The following is a 24,293-nucleotide window of genomic DNA, read 5'->3' as shown; positions in this document are numbered from 1 at the left end:
TCCACCGTCACAATTTGTCCCCTTTTCTCCGGCAAGCGAATGGGAGCGTATTGACTACGCCATGATAAATGTGAAGGACATCCTGGTTATGGTAGATACTGGTTCAAAGTGGTTTGAAGTACCGAACTTGCCCAATACAAATACCCTCGCTACACTGAAACAAATGTTCGCGTGGTTTACGAGGTTTGGGTTTCCAAAAAAGTGTTCATTCCGAGAATGGTCCACAATTTTCAAATAGCAGATTCAAGTCTAAACTTCGGGAGTGGCGAGTCCCCCTCTCACTTTCCCCACCGTATCACCCGCAATCAAATGGCTTGGCAGAACGGGGTCTTCGCTTAGTTAAGGAAATGATAAAGAAGACCCCTGGCCTTTCTCTCGATGAGATCTTGCTCTTATATCGAGCAACTCCATTGGCTTGTGGGAAATTCCCAGCAGAATTATTGCTCTCGCTGCCTCTTAGGACGAGACTGGAAAGAATGCTGCCTGATTAGACAAGAGAACGAAAAGAAAAATTTAAAAATGGAATGGAGGTACGGTACCTTAACTTCGGAAATAGAAATCCTAAATGGTTCCCAGGCATTATCATCTCCAATATCGGATCAACTATTTTTAAATTTTAAAACCCCCTATAAATTAACTCCGTCCTCGGCGATCTGGTTGATTGGGGTGTAATGTTGCATATACATGTAAAGCTGATGTTGATTTCATATCTCAAGTATTTTCTTTGAATGTACAATATTTTCTTATTAGAATGTACATAGGTTTTAACCCTTTGTCAGAGTATTACTTTCTTTCCTCCCGTTCCCTTCTTCTTGTTCATTCCTCTCGTAAGTTCCTCAGGGTGCGTCCCGTTCTCTTGGGCCCTTCATCCCTTCGGCGACGAGTATACGATATTGATTATATCTATTTTTCCAGGTATTGTCATACACAATAAAAACATAGCTACTAGTTAGCGGAGGCAATAAACTGTAACTTCAGTCGATTATCAATTCTTATAATAGTTCATTATTAAAAAAGTCCATCAGAAATACTTTGGGCACTCGAAAATATCATAATATAAATGACACAAACTTTGATGAATTTAATATGAATTTAATTTTATATTTTCATATCATTTATAGCATTTTTATATAAATATTTTCGTTTAGTATATTTAAATTGGGGGGGAATTCTGGAAACCTCAATATTTGCAATTATTAATGCTGTGAGTACAATCTTTTTCAAATATTTGAGCTATAACATAATGTTTGTTGCATGTGCGAACACCTGTGCAATGCATTTGCCTAAAGTTATACATTTGAAGTATGAAAATACTTTCCATAATAATCTAGCAGCAACATCTGTTAATTCGCCATGTGAAATAAGTGGATGGAATAAACATTTCCATTCTTAGATTCTATATATGTGCATATATTGTACCTATATATAAATATGTTATACAGGGTGAAATTTTAAAATCGGAACAAGTTTAGACCTCGATATCTTGGATAACCCTGAGATCTATGTTCATGAAGTGTGCTCATCAGATTAAGTTGATAAAACTGTATAATCAAAAAATAAAATCCAGAAGATGATTTCCTAATACGAACGCGTGGTGGCCATTATTGTGTCTCTCCGTCCCGGGCGCAGGCCCAAGGAAATTATTGACTTACGAATAGGCCTAAATCAACTGTTTGCTATGTTGCCAAGGGATTCAAGGAGTCTGAGTGGTTGGGAACACCTGCAAGGATGACTCATTATCAGTTTTATAGAATTGGTAACCTGGAAAATGATTTTTTTTTCCCTCGCAGTTGTCATTATTATTTAATTACTGAGTAGTGAACTTACTTTCCTAAATAAATTCAATTATATTCAAAACCGGATTTAACATTCGTATGCGCTCATAAAAGACGGGAGTAACCTTGAGGATTTGTTACAGAGTTATAATGTTAGTCCTTTTTGAACTGAGAGTAGAATTGGGAATCGACATCGGAGTAATTCTTGCCAATTTCTTTTTTTATTTCCTTTATTTTCCCTTTTGATCTTCGGTTTCTTTTTTTAACATTCCCATTACACACTTAATTTTCATCAGTACTTATGATCGTTGTGAGAGCAAAAAGGCACAGGAAATGTGGCCTCTTGGCTCGCCGGGATCTTACCCCCTTGGACTACTATATCCAATAGGTAGATAGTCAAAATTGGAGCGAGTCCAATAAACGTGCACATAACACTGTAAATCCCTTGTGGTCTTCCATTCCAACATGGAGGGGGAGTTTCTAATCAAGGACTGTGTCAGGTTGGAACCTGAAGAAGGAAGGTGGTTGGTCAGAATGATTGACTTAACCATTGACCCCCTAACTGTAACAACATCAGATTTGTGAATTGCTGAATTAATTTTTGGAAATAACAGGGACTTCTGCAGGATTATACTTAATTTTTCAAAACAAAATCAAAAATCCACAGCTATTCATTAAAAGTTAGGTTTTTTGGAGAAAAATTTCAAAAATCCATAGTTTTTCATAGAAAAATTAAATTTCATGGAAAAAAAATTTGAAGAATTAAATTAAACTTTCAAATTGAAAAAAGATTAAACTTTTAGTAAAAAGCAACTCCAGCCCCTCCAGCCCACCTCCTGCAGACGCTCAGGAATAAATTGTGGTCTAAATTATCCTTAAATTTTCCAGATTTAAATCCCCACCTTGTATTTATACAGAGATTCATTTTTGAAGATGAGAACATACGAGTCAACCTTTTGATGTGATTTATTTCATATTTGTAGTGATTTATATAGAAACGTGATGACATTCATATTTATATGTAGTAATATGTTTGATGAATATACCTCTATGTATTGTATATCGTGCTAGGATATGTAGGACGTAGGTATATATATTCTATGAATGTATATGTATTGAATATCTTGCTCTCTCTCTCTCTTTCTAAACACTATTTCAGAAAAGTACACTTGCTTAGCATATGATAATGAACAAAAATATTATGTTTACTTAAACTCGTTTGAAATTAAATATATGTATTTACTACGATGATCCAACAAATATATTGAATTAAAAATATTCTACAACTGTCATGAAACAAGATATATTTTAAATAGGTACGTATTGATTCTAATTCTTAAAAGAGAGAAGGGAAGACACTTAGATTACACAAACACCTAATTTTGTAAATTATCTATAGAAAATATTCACTGACCTCATAAATTGTATCATAATTGAAGGAGACGCCATCTTGGGAGCTTAAGTTGATATTTTTACTACATACATTCGACAAATTTCGAATAAATCTACATGGAACTTCATCATATAAAAACTTTTTACATCATAACATATTTTTAAGTAGGTTATAGGGTAATATATATATAATAAAACCAAACAATAGAGGGATTCCTTTTTTGTATAGACAATAAGGCCATTTTGGCGGCTGAGATCAACAATGCGGACATCATGTGCCATTCTTGGCCGCAAGAGGTCTTCGTCCGATCCTTCAACAATAAATAGATTTGTTAATTGGCCTATTTTTTATTCAGGGCCCATCCCCACGGAAACGTTTTTTTGATGGAGACGAAAATATTTTACAGTTTTAGGCGTGTATCTACCATACTTCATCATATTGAGAACAATATTTTTTGAAAATGGGGCCTATAGTGGAAAAATCGTAAAACGCTGTATTTTTTTTTGAATTGTGACGTCACAATCGTACCGTCACTCTAATCATAATTATTAATTAGATAAGAGTACAGTCAATCACAATGAGTAACATTGAGTGCAATACTCTTAAAGGAAATACTTGCTTAACTCAGCATCTCTCGGTATGTACATATCTGTAAATGCCAATAAAATATCCGAATACTTCGTCTGGCACGACTCCCAATCAATGTTTTCTTGGAGCTTGGATGATTTTGGATGATCAACGTAACGGGAAGTAGTAGCTCCACTTTGTCATCTGTCCAAAACAATAGTCCCAGGATTTTCCTCGTCGACATTTTCTTCTTCTGACTATGATGTTTTTATAATACTCAAAATAGATGGATCACCATTCTTAACCGGCTCGGATTAAACAGATTTATTCCCCGTGTGGACGCGAATTTATTTGAATCCGAATAAAAGAAATACACTATCGTTTTGAAGACGTTGCCATGTGGAAGGTCAATAAGTCTTCAAAATTGGCAAAGCTGTTTCAGTTCAAAGTAATTCAATTGTAATATGTTCATAAACACTACCCTGGACGCCGATATGGAGGGGGGACGGGTTATGGGCCATGGAGAGTTCCGTGAATATAATTTTTAATTTATCTAAATAGGATAAACTCGAATGATAATTTTTGTTCTACCTTTTCTAGACAAAAAATAATAACATTGCAATCTCCAATGGAAACTAAGAGGTTTCTGAATTATGAGGGAGTTTGGTCCCAGCCCAGTTCAGATTTGAATGCTATGGGTATTTCCATTAAGTCTATTTTTAAAAACAGAGCCTGGGCAGTTCTCAGCAAAAAAAGCTTGAAGCTTTGGTTACTCTGAAATCCTTAACTATAGAAATTATGTGTAAATTTGCTAACTTTTTTGATTTATATTTAATTTAATTATTTTGGAGGACTGTTTTGAGATCACTAGGCCTTAATAAGTAATTGGGATTTTCAATGCTAAATATATGATGATAATTGGATAAAAATATTCACCAGTCTTTAGAAGGTATGCACGTGACATCACAGACGTAACTTCTTAAAAGATTATTCCCTCTTGAGCGGCAAAAACTGAATAGGAGTTACTTTCAGAGCAAACATTTAGCACTTAAACGTAGAAAACATCGAAAATGGAGGAAAAACTACAGTGCAATCGACTGAAAATAATTGATTCTAACGAGTGAAAATGTTTGACTTCATATTATGAAATTTTGATTTGTATTTAAATAATTGATTAAGTGATTTAATTTAGCATATTTATAAAATCAGAGCGATATTTAATGAATAAAAATCAATTTTTCTTTTTTTTTTAACTCTGAGGTCAGAGGGGATATATCCTCCTAAATATCTAAGCCACTAGATGTGCAAACTTATTTATATTAAGCTATATCAACATCTATTTTAGTCACTAGTTAGTAAAAAATACTATTATTTTATTTTAAATGATTCATTAAAATTTCATTAAAAAACATTTCTGTGTATAATAAGTTTTGCAAAAGTACTGAAGTTGAAAATAAATTGCATTGGTACAATAAAAAAGTTAAATGTTCAGCAAAATGTTCAATCCATCCCAAGAGTTTCGAGTCAATAGATGAAAGAAATAAATCTACAAATAAATATAAGAGGGTGATCAGAAAAAAGTTTCCGACTTAACAAAGATACAATACATTTTTTCTGAATTTTGTATTATTTTTTTTGGAGTTTCCTTGCAACTTTATACACTTCTCCAAGCGATGCCTCCATCTCTGTAGCTCGTTCAAATAGTACTCCGCATTTTTCTTTGCAAAATAATTGTTCACGGGGAACTTTTTTTTTGGGCTGAATTACTCAGAGTTGGATTGACTTAAACGCGTCAAGTTTTAACAGAACAAGCATTTATATGTATGTTATTGTTTGAATCTAACAGCTCGATAATCGATTTTGTCCATTTTCACAAAAACACTCACATCATCTTACTATAACAACTCTTGCATAACAACCGCGCGTCCAAAATGGCAGAAACTTTGGTGAGTAACTGTCAAGAAATGCTAGATCAGATGTAACTAGCTTTTATTTACTTGTGCTGCCATCTTCACATTGAGGTCAGAAACTTGTCAGACCACCCACGTACCTATCATTAGCCTTAAACAATCTTTTAACATGCCTTTCCACGTACCCTAAACATAATGTCATCCCATTTACCTGGCCACTCACAAGAGGACAAGTTTTCTGAACTAGTGTAAAAAATACTTACTCTATATTTACCTATATCTATTGAATTGTGCAAAGCTAGATATGATCATTCTTATTTAATAGCATATTTTATAGACAACATTTATCAAATTTGAAATGTGATACTTTTTCCAAGACTTATGATGAACGTTCTTCCTTTATTGTACACAATATACAGATACGTAAAAGGAGTTCAACTTATTTTTCTGACTAAAGCATCTTCATGCATATATGTATCAACATACTTAGAAATGAATAGCAGCTGTAGTCTTGTCTTTTTCTTATTTCCCCTCTTTCTAAAGAAGACGAAGACGCAATGCGGACAAAAAACTAACTGTTATTTTTGAATGGAGTTTTGCATCCCAGAAGAAAAAGATAAAAAATAATAAAATAAAGCGAGTTTATTTCACTCACTACTAAAGAATGGCTTTATGTATGCACAAAATATGTAAGTTAGAGCCACTACCAAATCATGAACATCAGCATTTTTTCTTTTTCTTCTTCTTTATGAAAATCACCACCAGGTAGTAAGTAAGTAAAAGTTCCTAGCCCCACATTGCGCGTACATATGTACAGTAGAAGCAGCAGCTCCTAGACAGACAGTTTATCAAGGTTCGTTACATTTAAAAAAAAAAAAACATTCATGGAAAAAATATGTATTAGTACATAATATAACAGAGAAGAAAGAATTAAGGAAGAGGATTTTTTTAATGCCAGTTGTGAGCGTCACTCATAAGTTACTACCTGTCGCCCCTCACCTAGCAGCAGCTATTGAGCTAGCAGCAGACATGGATGGATGGTGTACAGAGAAACTGTTATTGAATTATTATTAGTTATTGTTAAATATTCTTCTTTTTCTTAATGCGTCGCTTAAACTTGAAAAATTGTAATAAAAACTCAAGTGGTCCACATTAGTAAAAATTTTAATTACAAGTATGCACTTTCACCCTTAATTGCGTTTTGTTGCACAAATGCAACATACCAAAAAAAACCTTTTTATTTAATATTCTACAAAAATTCGTCAAATTGAAACTTTTTTAACATTTGAAAGAACACTGTCTGTAAGAGTGAGTAGATATTAGTCTGAGTTTGCATAAGAAAACATGCTAAGTAGGTAATTAATAATTATATTAAACTTTTGTCACATGATAAAATTATTTTCAACCAAAAAGAAAAAATAAAGCATTGAAGGGTTAAATAAGGAACAAACATAAACCTAATATAGGCTCCGATGATTATGGCTATTAATAATGAATCAGAATATCCCAATAGAAATAAGATTCATACTTAACATTTAAAACCAAACTCTGCACTTGGCAATGCAGCAAATTAGTAATTCATAATACAGTATTAACTTAAATTTATGTGCGCGTCTTGTACTTTTTTTGAAATTTGATCGAATAGAACTGAATTTTGTGTTTCACTACAGTTCTTGGGTTTTTAATGAAATAAAAAAAAAGACAGAAATATTATTAAAGTCTGATTCACTTTGTTTATATTTTTTCTTCATATACATATATGTTTTATAGGTATAGTCAATAATTAAAGCAGTTCTGGGTGTCGTTTCATATAAAATACTTTTTATTTTTCTTCTTTTTTTTACTTGCATAATAAAAGAAAATATGAGAATTTGTTTCTTAAAAATGAGGAGATAAATATTTAATATATGGATATATATATATATAGAACTAAATAATTAATCAATCAATCAAAGTACATATTAATAAGAATGGTAACAAATTAAGGAGAGTTAAAGAGGGGAAGGGAGGAGAAAGGAAAGATCAGCTAAAGTGGTATAATAAACTAATATGAGTGTATAAGATTTTCTGCATTCTTCTTGCCTCATCTTACACACAAACACTCTAACGACGGCGTTTCTTTTTTGATTTCTTGGGATCTTAAGTTTATTATAAATAGTAGCAGTATTCATCATTTGAATTCAATATAAAAGTGGAAAACATGTGTGCCATCAATCGATATATAAATGAATATTTTTTCCCCCTTCATATAAATTAAGTCCACACACAAACACACACACAAGAAAAAAGAAAGAAAAAACCAGACTGTTAACTCCTTAGTGTAATAGTAGTAGTTATACATAGTATGAGCTAGGCTTATATTGAACTAAACCAGGGCTTCTCAAACTGTTAAAGCAACTCACTCCAGGAGGGGGGTTGCAAAAATATATTTTCATCAAGTATCTTGACAATAAAAGAAAGAAAAAATATGTTTGACCCAATAAGGGGAATGTAAATGTCTATCTGAAAGTGGTGAGGGTTTGGTAGGGATGCAAGTCAAAAAGTTTGAGAAGAACTGAACGAAATAACAATTAATATGAAACCATGAATCCTCCCAATCGTACATTATACATATATATATGCAATACATATTTAGGATTCCTATTACATATCGTGGGTCTGACGCAAAAAGTGTAGCAGGAACAGCACTGCGATTGTTTTGAGATATCGATGACTATTAAAGTTCATAAGTATGATTGTTGCTAGATTTTACAAAATATATAGAGAAATATTTCCGTACAGTATCTATTTGTCGAAATATTTAGATAGTTATAATAATAGCAAATGTATTAATGCAAGCTACATTTTTGCTCTGGATACCCGATATTTCTCATCGATTTTTAAATTTAAAAAAAGAAAAAGAATAGAACAAATCAGTGCAGGGGTCTAGCCCTTACTACATATTATATTAATGAATAGATATAGATATATAAAGAAGGAATAATATAAAATAATAATACTATTTAATAACAATTGAAGATCTTTTCTTGTAAATAGATAAATATAGTCTTTTTTTTTATTAAACAAATAATAATAATCAATCTTTAATTATAAATATTTTCTAAGGCTTTTTTCATTCAAATAAGCGATAAGTTAGTGAATAGTAGTAGTACCTAATTAAGTGGGGAAGGGGATATTGTGTGTGTGTGTCTGTGAGTGTTTTTTGCTAATTAAATCATCATTAATAATATTACATATTATTACGCTAAAGCTTCAATGATGACCACTAACCCGTTCACTTTACTACATTTTTTATAGGGGTATATTTAATTAATAAATCGATAAATATTACTAATACTAAGTGATACTTAATCATCAAAAGGTTTTTGTGTGTTCACTGCTTGCTCACTTGTCTAATATGTATGTATCTTCTATACTGCTTAGATAAATAAGTTGAAAGGATTTTTTATTTTTCAGGACAATTTCAGGGAACTTTATATACTGAATAATATGTGTCTATATCTGTCTATATACATATGTATGTACATATATAATTATTTTTATAAGATATATAAATACATATGTATATATATATAAGTATAGGTAAATATTTTTAAGAGGTCACGTATTTCTATGTAGGTATTTTACAGTACATATGTACTGTGCTGTTTTCGGGCTCGCCCGAAAAAAATACTATGTAATATAAGTATTAATTAGCATTAAAAACTCAGTTAAACGTCATTGTTAATAATGACTAACTAACTCTTCTTTTCATCATCAGTACACAATTATATTAATCATAGTAATAATAATACTTTAAGTTTCATGTAGATTGGAAGAGATAAGGTTAGATGATCCAGTGGATTTCTCAAAACTGTTGGAATCCACAAAACTATTGGTTTCCCCCATAATCTTTTCCGGTGAGGGATGGGAATGTATTTCGCCATTATTGATGTTAATTGGAGATGAGTTATTTTTGATATGATCCTCTTCTACATCGTCCAATTCATCTTCTTCCGGAACATCAATAAAAACATCATCATTATTTGCATTTGAATAGTTGTTAGCAATCCCTGGAAAAATGAAAAAATAATTCACGGATCTAAAGAAGAAGATTTCATTTACTTACCAGACGAATCTCTAGAACTATAATCACAAATAATTCCATCATGGTCTTCAGTGTCATAGCCTGGACTCATGGATTCATCCTTAATAGAAAAGTCCATTTCAAAGCTTGCATGTTCCATAGGATCTCCAATACTAGAATTCCTAATAAAATATCAATTTAATTATAAAACTTTATATTGTGTTAGATAATACGTACATATGATTACTCTTGTGTAGAACATTCTTTAGATGATTCATTGTATCCTCATCAATATACTTCAGAATTTCATCATGATCCAGAGCCAGATGCTTGATATAGGAAATACAATCATCAACAGGCTCTTCACATCTCTCACAGGCTTTCTTATCTTTATCATAATCACTTCTAAAATCCGTGTTTAATTTATTCATAAAATGGCTGTAAAGATGCTCTTTGTATTGTTGATAAGAAGTAATTGTCATTTCACCACAGAGTCTACAAAATTCATCATCAGCTTGATCATCAGAATCCTCCACTGGAATACATTCATGACCAGCCAAATCACTTGGAGTACTGAATTCTTTTTGACAAATAAAACAATAAATGGTCTCCATCATTAGTGATTTCACCTTCTTCAATAAATTAGCAGGAATGACATTGAAGATGACATCATGTGTAGTACCCACATGGGTGGCTAGACCAGTAGAGTCAGTTCCAAAGTCTATACCACAATCATCACATCTGCTAACATCAGACCCAATGACATTCATCAACTCTTGCTTGAAATGTGAGCAAAGATGGCTCTTGAAAGTAGTAAGATCGTGGCATTCAAGTCCACAAACTTCGCAGTTAAAAATGCTTGGTTTCCTTTGACAATGCATGGTATGCTTCTCAACATTCTTACGCCCTTGTGTTTTAAGTCCACATTTTGGACAGTTCCACACACAATTGCCTCCATTCCGTTTGAGATGTTTTTCAAGTTCTTCCACAGAAGTGAACTCCATGGTACAGTGCTCACAGAAAGCGACATTACTTGGCTGAAGTTCAAAAGCGTAGGGTCCACGAAATAAGATGTCTCCATAATCACGTGGTAGAAATTCTCTTATCTTTTGATGAGTCAGTCCAACATGGGTTATCATATGGTCAGGTAGGTTGGAGTTATAATCACAAAATAGGCACGAACGGGGATTGTTAGGGTTCATAAAATGGTCTCTAATCTTGTCTCGTGTGTGACAGAGTAAATGCTGCTTCAAGTTACCTTTGTCGTTACCCAACTCCTTATAGCAAAACATACATGTCCAGTTCTTTGTCGAGGTATGTCCGAATCGACTTCCAATGAATGGTTTAGATTGCATGGTAATCATTTTTAGAGGTGGAGGGGGAGGCCCAGAATTATTCTGTTGAAGACGTTGTTGAAGGATTTGATGATGTGGTTGCAGAGTTGGAACTGGTCTTCTAGCAAATGCTCTTGCGTTATCATCAAAAAAATATGCAGATATCTCCCGTGGTAGGAACTCAGCTAATTTTTTATGCTTCAATCCAACATGAATCATTAAATGATGAATACTCGATGAGCGATACGTACAAATAATGCATGCAGTAGGATCTCTTGGATCATGATATACTTTACGTAAATCATTCAAATAATGAGTAAATATGTGACTTCTGAGCGACGTTCTATTATTAAATACCTTCCCACAAACATGACAATTATTAACAATATCTGCAGACGTTCCAGTGGGGAGTTGCTGGACCATCATGGAATGCACACCCAGTTGTAATTGTTGTTGTTGCTGCTGTGGTGGAGATGTTTGCCTGGGTTGTTGATGTTGTTGGAGATTTAATGCAGTGTTATTTCCGATTTCCTGATATAACATGCGAGAAACATCCTTTGGAATGACATCTCTTAATTTCTCGTGCTTAAGACACAAATGAACCACCATTTGATCCGAAGTTTGAGCGACAAATGGACATAATGAACACTTGTCAGATAAACTAGTATTGAAAAGTTGACGAACTCTCTCTCCATAGTGTTGAATAAGATGTCTTTTCAAATCTCCTCGAGTGGCATAGGTGTGAGAACATTTGTGACATCCGTATGATCCTGTTTCTGTAATAGTGAGACCAGGACGCTGAAGTAAATCTAGGTTACGTTTGCGACAAGTTGCAACATGCTTTTGATACCAGTGATTTAGGGTAAAGGATTTATTACAACCTTTACAGGTTTGAATAGGACCACTCTGAGGAGGTGGAGGCTCAATGACGGCAGTAGGCTCAGCAGGTCCCATACAACGAGCAACATGCGGATCAAAATAACGATAATTTTTAGGCGTATACACTTTTCCACATTTAGGACATGCTTTGCTTTTTCCATCTTCAGCCATGATTCCATTAACAGTAGAAATAGAATCTGAGACTTGGGGTGTGGTCGGCATGGGGAGACAAGCTCTTACATGACGCACATATCCACCCTTCATGACAAAGAACCAACGATGGCATTTGGGACAAAGCTTTTTTCCTTCTGGATTATCTGAAGTAGATTCAATAGAAATACTGTTGAGTTTATTTAATAACGTTGTTGCTCGGCAAACGTGCGTTCCCACGTCATTGGTAGATATAAGTGTATCACATTTGGGACAGGTCTGATAATTGTCATTGTCATCCAAACCAATTACATCTTCACCACTACCTCCTCCGTTTGCCTTATTATTAGAAGTGCATATTTTGACATGTTGCCTGAACCAAGGGGAGTCAGGGTAGAGAACACCGCAGCCAGGACAAGGATGACGAGGTCGAGGAGGGTTTGTATTTATTGTTTTCTCGGCTTCACGTAGACTACAGGCATTCACGTGCCGAACGTATTCTATTTGGTTAGTAAATGCTTCATTGCACTTAGGGCAGTTCTTGGTTGCAAGATAAGGATCTTCTTCTTCCTCTTCTGACGAACCCACTCGGTTCATTATTTTTCTGGAATCGTAGGCATCTTCGTCATCATCAATTTCAGCCTTACGTTTTCTGGAACACACACTCTCTCTCTCATCCTCGTCTTCTTCCTCTTCCATATACTCCACCCCGGAGCCATCATCCTTTTCTAAGGTGATACTTGACTTGGGCAGCCGAATTTGGAGTAGTTCCGCCACCTCTCGAATTGCACGGTAATGATCCGGCCCTGATATAGGAGTCTTACCCGTATAAATCAGAGCTACGAGTGCTTTTATATCCTCCGTTTTCGTCCCTTGAAGTGTGATGCCAAAGGTTTCAGAGCCTTTGAGACATCGAGTCCCTAAGCAAAAGCAACATGACGAATCCTCCAGCATTCCGCTTAGGGGGGAAGATAACTTCTTCAAAACAGTTTTATGAATGGGGATCCCGGCACCCCCATCGCCAGAGTAGAGTATCACATCCGTAAAACGAGATTCTTCCTGCAAGAATATTACACATTAAGTTGGGCCTTTTTTAGGGTTGAGCGAAAACAACTAACAAAATAAGTAAAGATAAGGCGAAAAAGCTTACTTGAAGTGCTTTGAGAGATTCAGCCAATTTCTCGAGGTATTCCTCCCTATTAGAAGGTACTATTCGATTCTCAATCAAAGGCATTTTTGAATCCTTTTTTATTTATTATGATTTCCACAGAAAACTTATTCCTTTATGAGCAACATTGATTGACCGGCATGAACGTACGCGAGTGACTAAACTTGGACCAAGTAACATAAAAAAGAAGCCGCATACTTCATGTTTATATTTGCGGGTCCTCTTTTTCTGCTTCCCTCTCCTACTCCTTATTATATTCCTCCCTCTTCAAATTCACTCACTCATCCTCTCAGTCATACGCTCGCTCGTACAAATGTCTATAATAAAAATAGTAATAGTAAATAGTAAAAAAAGAAAAAGAAAAAACGGCGCGGTTTAATACATGAGAGTCATTGACTCTCCAGCTATGGTTAAAAACGCTCCATCATCTTTTCTTCATAATTTATTTCTTTAGTACTCATTCTATGTATATGTAGGTACATTTTATCTAATGTTTGAATTTTTATAAATTATATAATAAATATAAAATCCCATTGAAGTGATCCCTTTTTTTTCAAATAAAAAGGAATAGTTCCTTGCATGGAGCCCTAAGGCTCAGACTCTTTGTCTCTTTTAAAAAGATGTTTCAGACCGCGTCGCATATCTTTGAAGAGGAACAGTATAATAAAAGAGAAGGAAAAATGCATCACTTTGCCGGCTGCAAAGAGGACGGGGGGGGTCCCCTTTCTTCCTCCGACGATGAAAAGAAGGACATCCTTTTTTCTTCTTCCTTTTGGGAGTAAAGCTGAGAAGAAAGGCCTTCTTTTTCCTTTGCAGCAGTCAGTCATTTTATCCTTAGTCTCACTCTCCCTTTTACTCCGTAAAGAAGCAGAATAATGCAAAGTCTCCCCCCCCCCAATCACTCACCAAGAAGAAGAGAAGAAATGAGGTCAAAACGTCGTTGCCCCTCTACTTTTTTTTGCATGCGTTTCGGCCTCATTTACTATAAAATATGGGGCTTGAGGTCGCATTCACTTTTCAAAGACCTCATTTTTATTTCATGTCTCGACTTCATAGACATGGTTATTAATATATTTTAGAATTATAGAGCCCATTATAAACGTCTAACACGAAAGAAACGATAGGTGGCCCCCATTTGTTTGGGGTTCAGGATTCACATATATATATTTTGTCGATCAGTGTTTTAAATATAAAAATGAACTTACAAAATAAGAATGGCGGTATTTGTATCGAATATATTCAGCATAAGCGGAATCAATATATTGTATATCTTTGACAAAGAATTATCAGACAAAATTCAAAGATTGATATATATACATAGTCTATTTTAAACGGTGTTAATGTAATAAAAGAAAAGTGTCATTTTATTATTTCAAGCATGTATTGTAGGTCCTTGTCTTGAATAACGGGGACTCGTTTTATTGTCCTCTTTATTTGGTGTAGTTCTAGACCATACATTTATAAAAAAGTTTGTATTTACTAAGTAATCTTATTCATGAATATAAAAAAAAATTGTACCATATGCATTTTTTGGATGGAACTTAAGACCCCAATGCACTGGCCCTTAAAACCATGGTTCACTGTCAATATGTGTGACCCAATCAAAGAAAGACGCACTGGACTTTTAGATTGGTGTATTTCACATATTTCATATCGTCTAATTTTTCTAAAACTTAAAGTGCTTAAACCAGTTACGTTGGAATCATAGGAGCAAAGGCGTAATCGCCGCCCCCCCCCTCAACTTTTACAGATTTATTTTTAAATTGTTATTCCTTCAAATTTAGTTTCTTATGAATAATTTTAACTCTTAAATTTAAAAAGAAAGTTTTTTTTATAACATACAAAAACTTTCAGGCAAAATTGTCAAAAAAATCAACGGCTTAGCCCCCAAAAAAAAAAAAAAAAAAAATCCTACAGGCTCCCTGATGACGTCATCAATATATATATTTGACCCCCCCATTGAAAATACATTCCAGTTTGTTTGTGGCTTAAGCATATAATACTAGAAACCTGTAAGCGAAGGCTCAAGCGTGCCCGCTGCAAATGGGAATAAAAGAACTGAGAAATTACTATAATGATAAAATAAGTTCATAAGGCCACTTGTCATATTTTTTGAAAAACAAAAAAAAACACCAATTTATTATATTTAAACAGTCAAATGTATACCTATACTTAAAAAAGAGGCCTCTGATAGGGTTGATATTTGAATTAAATAATTCCATAAAAACTGTGATTTATGAATTTTACAGCCCTGATTTTTTTATAATGATAAATGTTTGACTATTTCAATCTAAAAATACTTTTTTTTTTAAATAAAAATATGGCTAATGGACTTTTGAACTTATCTTATGTTATTGTAGTTACTTCTCGGCTCTTCTATCCCATCTGTACCGAGCGAGCTTGAGCCTTCGCCAACAGGTTTCTAGAATTATATGTAGTAAACTAAATGGTGTAAATTTTTTAGATGACCAGTTTGTTATTTCTGGAAATGGTAATGTAAATAATTAATTTTAATTTCCTTAGGAGTTGTCATTATTATTCAATTCCTGAGTTGTGAACTATTTTTCTACTAATTGAATTGAATATTCGTGTGCTCATAAAAGACGGAGAGTAAACTTGAGTATTTGTAGAGTAGTTATATTTGTAAGTCCTTGTTGGACCCAGAGTAGACTTGAAGATCAACATCAGAGGAATCCTTGATTATGATTTATGTCCTAGTTTATTTCATTCTCCCCCTCATCTGTCGTCACAGGTGCTTGGTCCTGATCTAATTAAACGTCATGAGCGTTATTCTTTCTCTCATCCAAAACATCTTTCAAATTGTCAGGGCTACCATGTTAATTTTTGGTTTCAATTTTTTAAGGGCCGTTATACGCACGATTTTCATCACTAATTATATGGCTTAAGCACTGTAAATTTGGATAGATGTCGATTTGTATACAATCTTAATGTAATGTCTGACTTGATTTGAGCCATGTGTACTTTAGCTAGAGAGTTGACATGGGCCCGAGTTGTAGTGTTTGAGACTAGAATTAAACTTCAGACTTGACGGGGACTTTCAAATTTATGACATTGTCACGCTTTCGCTGTTTATGAGTTCCATTTTGAATTTTTTGAATTATTTATATGTATAAGGGATTTTCAATTCAATAATTGATGTCAATTCAAATTGTGTCGTTATTTGAATTGATGATTATGTAGAATGAATTGGGTCAAAGAGAAGCCTTAAATTCAAGAACTGCCATCATGTGGTATGTACAGTGTATATATAAATTTATTTACTTATGATAAGTAGTTTTGAATTGAAGAAGTAGAGTACAAATAAATTTTCCTTTATATATTATTTGTAAGTTAATTTGAAAGGTATTGTATAAAAATTTCGTAAATTTTACATACATTGCCTCAACATGTGTGTTTGAAATAAATCATTGGTTTCTGAATAGATTTTATCCACTATTTAAAAAAGGTTTTTGGGCATGGCATTTAATAAAAGGTACCCCCTTATCCTATAGAATACAAATAGTTATATTAATGTAAATACAAGGTCCTGCTAAATTAGTGAAGCATAGGTTTTAACTCCCAATAACTCTTTCCATAAACATTCAATAAGGTGTATTACACTATAAAAATGCGTTGCTTAATATTTTGTTAATGAAAACAAAGTTTCAAATCAAGTGAGGCAACAACATTGAAAATATGAATGTCGAAGCAAAGCGATCCACTGTTGTTGCATAACAGATGGTTTCAAAGTAAGCCGAACACTCAGTTGGAGAACAAATAAGTCTTTGAAGAGACTTGGAAGACCTTGAGGACGCTGGAGAAAGGACGAAATAGGACTTTGGGTACCCATAGGCTGACCAAAGCTATCAGAGAGAAGATCAGGAGGATTCCGACCCCTCCATGTGCAGGATGGCAAGAAAATACAACGCGTCAGAGGAAACAATAAGAATAATGACCGAATACTGACCATGGACTCCTACACCTTTTATCCAAGAGTCAGGAATGTGTTCATGACCAAAAAGCCGGCTTCGTTTATGGTGTGGGTGATATTAGCCTTAAATGGAGGGAAATCTCCACTATTTCAGATCCCTGATAGAGTCAAAATTAATAGATTTGTTTACTTGGACTTCTTAAAGACAACAGTATCTGGATCCAGCAGGAATTAATGGAGTTCCTGTCTGCTTTCAGCAGGATGGAGGCTACAACACGGACAGCAAATATTGTTCAGCAGTAATGTTTAGTCAATTTTGATCACTTCTGACTATAGTAGTATTATACCCACCAGACTGTAATCCCTTGGTGTTTGTAATGTAGATTCTGGTGCAGAGGAAGGCTAATGTCATTTAGAGAAACAATAAAGATCAATTGATGGGCAAAGCTGAGTAAGGTATCCAAGAAAGAACAGTGTGTACCAGTTGCATTAGTGAAACCAAGAGATTTATGGCTGTTGTTCGGGCAAAATATTGAATAAAATGTTAATATTTTTTTCCTTTAATATTCATAATTAAATGTTAATATAATCAATATTCGGAAATGTCATCAGTATCGAATATATATAATTATTTCCATGTTTCACTAATTTAGAAGGACCCTGTATACCTATAATATTTTGTTTTTATACAGAAGGAACATCCAAAAACAAAATTGTGGATTTGTACTCACGATTTGGAATAGAGTCAGGCTAAAATATCATTATACAGCAACTTTAGACTCGACTCACCCTAGAAGTGAAAATACTCCTGACCTGTCTTATAGGTCTTGAAGTTGAAAGATTTGGACTTGTAATATAATATTCGAGGCTTGAAACTCACAAACAATATTTATTTCTAATTAATATGTTAACTTGTATAATGTTATTTATCTTTTTATGTGAATGAATTTAAATATTAGTGATGGCTGAATCAAAACTCGTATTCAAGTCGTATAGTGTAAGCCTCTAAACTATATGGACTTCGACTCAATGTGTCAAAACTTGTCTTAACTCCCTGGATTTGAAAAAAATTACTCATGTCTTTGATTAATTTGCTTATGTGTGTATGTTTTTTTTAAAGAAATTGAATTAGCAAATAAGCTAAAATATGGGTATTCTTTACACCATTGTGAGATTTTCCTTGTACACTATACGCAGCGTTGAGAAACTCTTTATATCATTAAAAATATTTTGCTTGTCATTAAAGAAATCTCTTTTTTTTTCCTAATTCATACAGCAACAACGAACCCCCAGTCAAATTCTTATTCCATTGACTGCCTTCATTATTATTTTTTACAGAATGTATTACGTACTGCCTCTACAGGCTGTTAGAAATGGAATCAGTGGAAAACGATACACGCTCGTAGAGATCAGACATTCATTAAAACATAGATATGTATATTTAGAAGGGAAATACAGAACTTACTTTCAATTTTCTTAAGTCTTATATTATTTTAATTTTTTATGATAGCAGTGTTTCACATTTTTACTGTACATATTTTTGTAGAGAATTAAAGTAAACAAAAATGCAAATATATATATTAAAAAAAATAATAATATTAAATTTGTAGGTACAAATTGTACTCGTAGCAACATTCAAGCCTAGTCTTTATCAAACCATATTTGTTCAGTGCATACTTTTTTTTCATATAATGTACATATTATATTGAATAAATCTACTATTGCCACAGTATAAATACTTTAATGCATAACGGCTTTGAATAAAAAACAGCCTCAAATGACGAAGGAGACCTACGTGTACTACATGTTTGAGTAAAGTAATACATAATTATTAAGCCTGAACAAGAATGTTTTCTTCTACGCTTCAACAGACAATGGAACTATTCATTTATTTGTGTGTGTGTATTGGCTTTGAAAATACTTGATTACTTAATGACTAAGCGTATAACTTTTTTAATACAGTAAAATCATTAGAAGACGTTGTTGAGTTAAGGTAGAAGAAGTGAGAAGGGAAAAGTGCCACTGTTGTTAATACAAGAACAGTCAGAGTAAATTTAATTTAAAAAAAGTTGAGTCAAGTCGGTTGACAACAACGACAATGTCTCAGTTCTTTGTACATCAAATAAACTATGATACATACAATAGGCTCTTCTAGGATTTTCATTAATCATTTAGTTATATTTAGAGGCACTTACTAAACAACTCTTTGATGCATCAATAACGTGATTTTTTAGTAAAAAAAAAAGCCCATAAAATAATAACGACAGTAAGAGGGCAAATAATAGCAACAAATCCCCAGATAGTCAATAATACCCCTTGCAATGTACATAGTGGAAAGAGCTTTTACAAATTTGAAACCCTTTTTTGGCTTGGTAGTCATACCTTAAGAGGAAAGGAGTGCGTATGACTGGGATTGTAAATCCTAAGCAATTTTATCATATGATGTTTTTTTGTTGTTGGCAACAAAAACAGTTATTTAATCCTCGTAAGCTGTTATTAATATTTTTAATACTCTTGAGGAGAGAAAACAGATACATATAATTTATATAGTGTAACCACGAGTGTCTGTCTTTATGAATGACGGAGAGTAACGTTGAGGAGTTTTAAACAGTGATGGAAGTTGAGTGCATTTTGAAACTCGGCCGGTTTTTTTGTAGTTGGCAAATTAAAGAAGGCATTTTTTTACGAAGCTGTTATTATTATTATTTAATTCCTGAGGAATAAACGCCCTAATCTACTAAAGACAGACTACCATATATATATATATATATGAAATGGGATTGAACATTTGCGTGTGACAATGAAAGAGAGAGAGAGTAATTGTTTGTTGCAGAGATATATATGTTAGCCCTTGTGGGAGTCAGAGTAGAATTGAGGATCGACATCGGAACAATTCTTACAAATCCCCTAGTTTATTTCCATCACCCCTTTTCTCCTCGTTAAAGCAGCTTGTAGTTGATCTAATTAAATGTTATGGCAGCTAATCTGCTCACCTTCAAAATATTATTCAAATTGTCAGGGTTACCATTTTGCTTTTTTATATTCCCAAAATGTTCTTGATTAGCATCACTGGTAATAAATGTTAGTACTCATTGGTAGTGTCGTGCCAGTCCTTATTTAAGTTCAGTCTGGGTCCGGTCCATTTCTATTAGTCATAAAACTTATAAAGTTAGGTCCTCCGTGATATCACTCAACTTTATTTCTTAATTTTTAAATTAGTTCTAGTACGGACAGTCTTAAGAACCAGTCCAGTCTGGACTGGACCAAATAAATTGATTCTGACACAACACGACTTATTGGACTCAGAATTGAACTCATGGTCGAAAACTTTGACGTCCCTTGCTTGATAAAGAGTGGTTCTTGTATTTATTTATTTCATCTTACAGCTGCTTGTAGCTATGAAACGTCATGACACTTAACCTTCAATACTCTCAAACATTTTAAAAATTGTTAAGGCTAGAATGTATTTTTTTTTAAATAACAGAAATCACAATTTACAACTCCACATATGACGCTATAATCTATTCTTATACGTCATGTAGATTCTATATTCATTCTTCTTATCTCCAAACTACTTAGAAATATATACATAAACATCAATGGATATTTAAATCCACGGAAGGAATTAGTTCATGATGTATGCATATAACTGAAATCAAAGATAAATCATGGTAATCACATTGTTCATTTTTTTATCAATAGAATAACTGCAATTACTAATCAATTCTTTGGAAAATATACATAATACATAGGTAAGTATACTGTTGTAGCTTTATAAGAAAAAAATCATGGAAAATGTATTTCCTCACGACTCTCAGGAGCATCATGAGAAATCACATTCCATTAAGAAATTTTTATTTGAAAGTTATTCATTTTTTTTTTTTGCAGTTTTTCTTATATTAAATATTAAAATACCTGATATATATTTTTTTAATATTTTCCCTTGATTCATCATGATTGATTTTACATTTTAAGTCATTGTCTTAATAAAATAAATAAACTGCATCACTAAGAATGTCATCATCGATCCTTGCACTGGAATTACAATTATAAATTTCAACTCAAAGGTTAATTATTTAACATTTACTAAATGATACTCATTAATGGTATTCAATAAATATTTATTTTAATTTATTTAGAAATTACAAAATGAACTAGATAAGATATGTATACCTATACACAAATTTCTAAAATAGAGGAAATCTCTTGAGGGAAAATGATTAAAAGAAATAGACTATACATAATAGACTCTTTACTAGGAACAGAGGTATCAGCAAGATTATATATATATATTTTTTTCCTGGGGGGGGTTTAGTCTAATTTCAAATATTAGACTTTTTGGATTTTTTTTCAAGAATCCTTAGTTATTCACAAAAAGTTACATTTTTTGAAAAAAAATTTCAAAAATGAATTTTTTGGAAAAAAATTTAAAATATTAAATTTTTAAGAAAATTTTCTTATATATCCACAGTCAATCTTTATTCAGGGACCATTTTTTACAAGTTCAAGATATTCAATTTTCGAGTCTTTGCGCTGATACAGGTTGAGGAAGGAGTCTTTTGTCATTGATTTTAAGTGGAATCTGAAGGTGTAGTTTCATAAAATGTGATTGTGTCCGAGTTGTGTGTACGATTCCCAGCTCCAGGTAATACCTCTAGCAGAGTGTCTCTAAATATGTATTGCCAAGTTTGCATTCCCGTGACTAGTGTTGCGTCGGTCAATAATTAGGACCGAGGACCACAGTTCAGTCCAGTTTGGACCATCTAGGCCCACTTGTAGGTCCTTAAAGAAGATAAAATCGATTCTCATGACGTCATTTAAGTGGTTTTTTCCTTATGCTACTCTAACTAAATAAACTGAACTAAATAACTAAGTAAAAATATAGTATGTTCGTATTATAATAAAATTAGGAATATTTTTTGCAAGATATGTGCAATGACCATAAGACATATCTCATAAATAAGATATAGGTATCTTATTTGGCTTAATAAATCATCGATATTTTAGTGAAAAATTCCAAAGACTGAAGGTTTTAAGAACCCGGTGCCCCAAAGACTGAACAAGACCGAATTAATAATGACCTACACAAGACTAGACATGTTGTAATCAAAGTGTCAGGGGTGGGTATTAGTGACTATGAAAGAATCCCCATAAATAGACTGATAAATAATACTACCACTGAAGAAATTATTGGGCGATCAAGCCTTCCGTTGATTACGCCCTGTATCGTGAAACCTCGGCGCTCAAAATATAACAAAACTGTTTTCTTTATATATATATATATAAACATATATTTGTCAACTATATATAAATATATATAGTGGACATGGGCTAATACCAAAATATTTTCCAATCCGATATTTTACAAATGATGTATCCCTTAAAGCATTTGAATTTGTTTTTTTTCACAAAATGATCGTTATTTACTTATATTAGTTTGTAAATAAAGCAACAGAGCGTGGCGCCGTCTTGCGGCAAAGTAATGAAGCTTTCTTAATGATAATCTACATAAGGGGTAGGCAAACGTAGAGACATGGGATCCCAACTACAACATTTCTAATCAACGATTATGCCATTATCAACAATAATGTTAAAAAACAAACAGAAAGTACGGGAATATGTTTTAATTTGTGCTTGCCAGTTATACTTCCATGTGCCAGCAGTGGCACGCATGCCATAGGTTGCCGACCTCTGATCTACATTAATAAAGCAAAGTTTGTCTTCCTATATGAATATATGAAAACAAGTTACCGGATGCACTGTATACGGTGCTCCATAAAGTTTATCAGCAACATATTTTGAACTGAGAAAAAATAATGCAGTTGTATTATTAATAAAATAATGCAGGTGTGTGCATATAGCATCGAACCTGTATAAAGTGCTCCTCGATGTATATCATTTAAATATTTTTGATATAAGAAATAATAATGTAGTCGTATTAATAAAATATTGTAGGTGTGTGCATGTACAGGGTGGTCCAGATAAATTGGAAATATCTTTAAATGCTTATAGCGAACGAACTAGATGGGGTAGAACCATAAATTTGAAAGCTACATTTAATGAAATTCAGTTATTTATAATGAGATTTGCCTTTCTTGATAACCTAACCCAAACGGCAGAAAAAGTTTTGGCATGCCCGGGCGAGCTCGTGTGGATCCATTTTTGTCATGGTACTCTTCTGGCTTTTCACTTTTAATTTAGATTCCCTAGATTGATTAAGTAACCCAAGGAATAAAGGATACCTTCCAACAAGACAGTGCACCACCCCACAAGTCCAAAAAAGTGCAGGATGTCTCAGTCACAAAATGTTGTCACTTCTGCAGCCTGGATTTTTGCCCTGCATACAGCACGGACCTGAACCAATGCGATTTGTATTTGGGGGAGGACCGAACATAAAGCCTGTGCCGAGTATCATTCGTCTGTGGAGTCCCTGAGAAGTCTATTACTCGTTCATAAAATACAATTTTTGTTTGTTTTTGTTATTGGTCACTTACCATAATTCATATGCATTTTCAGTGTATGTTAAGATTTGAATTAACTATAAACGCGGTAAAAATGAGCTTTGTTTGTTTTTATAAATGGAGCGCTCTGAAGGACTCATCATTCATCACAACATATTTTTTTTTTTTCTAAAACTCTTATTATTATTCTTTCATTCTTGAGGACAGAACAAATACATATGAATAGATATAAGTGTTGAATAGTTATGTATGTACGTGTGAGTGTGTTCATGAAAAAAGAAAAGTAACACAAGGATTAGTTGAGGACTTATCTTCTATTTCATCAATTTGTCTTTTAGCTGACGCCTTATTACTCCGGGTAATGCCGTGTACGACCGCTAGTATTAAATGAAATAAAATATAGGTACACATTTATTTACAGTTATGTCCCTCAGTGCCTTAGAAAAGGAGAGTCTGGTCATCATGCGCACCATCTGAAGAGAAAAATATGAACTAATAACATGAAACCCTAAGCTTATCTAAATGAATAATGCATAACTGAATTAAATGTTTATTTAGTGAAAAAATTAAATATATTCATAGAAAACAAACAATGAAATTGAAGAATCGCTACAATAAATTAAAGAGTTTTCCAAAAAAAAAACTTTTTTAGAAAGTAA

General features: G+C 33.2%; 1 protein-coding gene across 6 annotated transcripts; it reads right to left on the bottom strand.

Annotated features, from left to right (window-relative positions):
- Nucleotides 1–7,353: 7,353 nt before the first annotated feature.
- Nucleotides 7,354–13,559, bottom strand: LOC121117454 (uncharacterized). 6 transcript variants are annotated; one of them, XR_011780338.1, is made up of 6 exons: nt 13,225–13,559; nt 9,949–13,133; nt 9,754–9,893; nt 9,440–9,697; nt 8,983–9,060; nt 7,354–7,783 (listed from the first exon to the last, which is right to left on the bottom strand). XR_011780338.1 is itself a non-coding variant. In XM_040711891.2 (5 exons), the coding sequence occupies exons 1-4, from the start codon at nt 13,306–13,308 to the stop codon at nt 9,441–9,443; spliced, it is 3,666 nt and encodes a 1,221-aa protein (XP_040567825.1). In that variant the 5' UTR covers nt 13,309–13,559; the 3' UTR covers nt 8,942–9,060; nt 9,440. The 6 variants fall into 6 exon arrangements, 3 of the variants coding, with proteins under 3 accessions (XP_040567824.1, XP_040567825.1, XP_040567826.1); XR_011780337.1 differs by having other exon boundaries at nt 8,993–9,060; XR_011780336.1 differs by having other exon boundaries at nt 7,450–7,783; nt 8,993–9,697.
- Between the last annotated feature and the right edge of the window lie 10,734 nt (nt 13,560–24,293).

This window comes from Lepeophtheirus salmonis, chromosome 5 (genome assembly GCF_016086655.4).
Source record: "Lepeophtheirus salmonis chromosome 5, UVic_Lsal_1.4, whole genome shotgun sequence".
Classification (NCBI taxonomy): domain Eukaryota; kingdom Metazoa; phylum Arthropoda; class Copepoda; order Siphonostomatoida; family Caligidae; genus Lepeophtheirus; species Lepeophtheirus salmonis.
The sequence above is the reverse complement of the archived record's forward strand: the minus strand, read 5'-3'. Positions and strand labels throughout refer to the sequence as shown.

What these genes read in the sequence shown, in the direction of transcription:
- LOC121117454 (XM_040711890.2), bottom strand. Translation starts at nt 13,308, where the DNA reads ATGCCTTTGATTGAGAATCGAATAGTACCTTCTAATAGGGAGGAATAC. An exon ending in CTACACAAGAGTAATCATAT is followed by an intron (nt 9,894 to 9,948) that starts GTACGTATTATC and finishes ATATTTTATTAG; the next exon opens with GAATTCTAGTATTGGAGATC. An exon ending in TAGTTCTAGAGATTCGTCTG is followed by an intron (nt 9,698 to 9,753) that starts GTAAGTAAATGA and finishes TCATTTTTCCAG; the next exon opens with GGATTGCTAACAACTATTCA.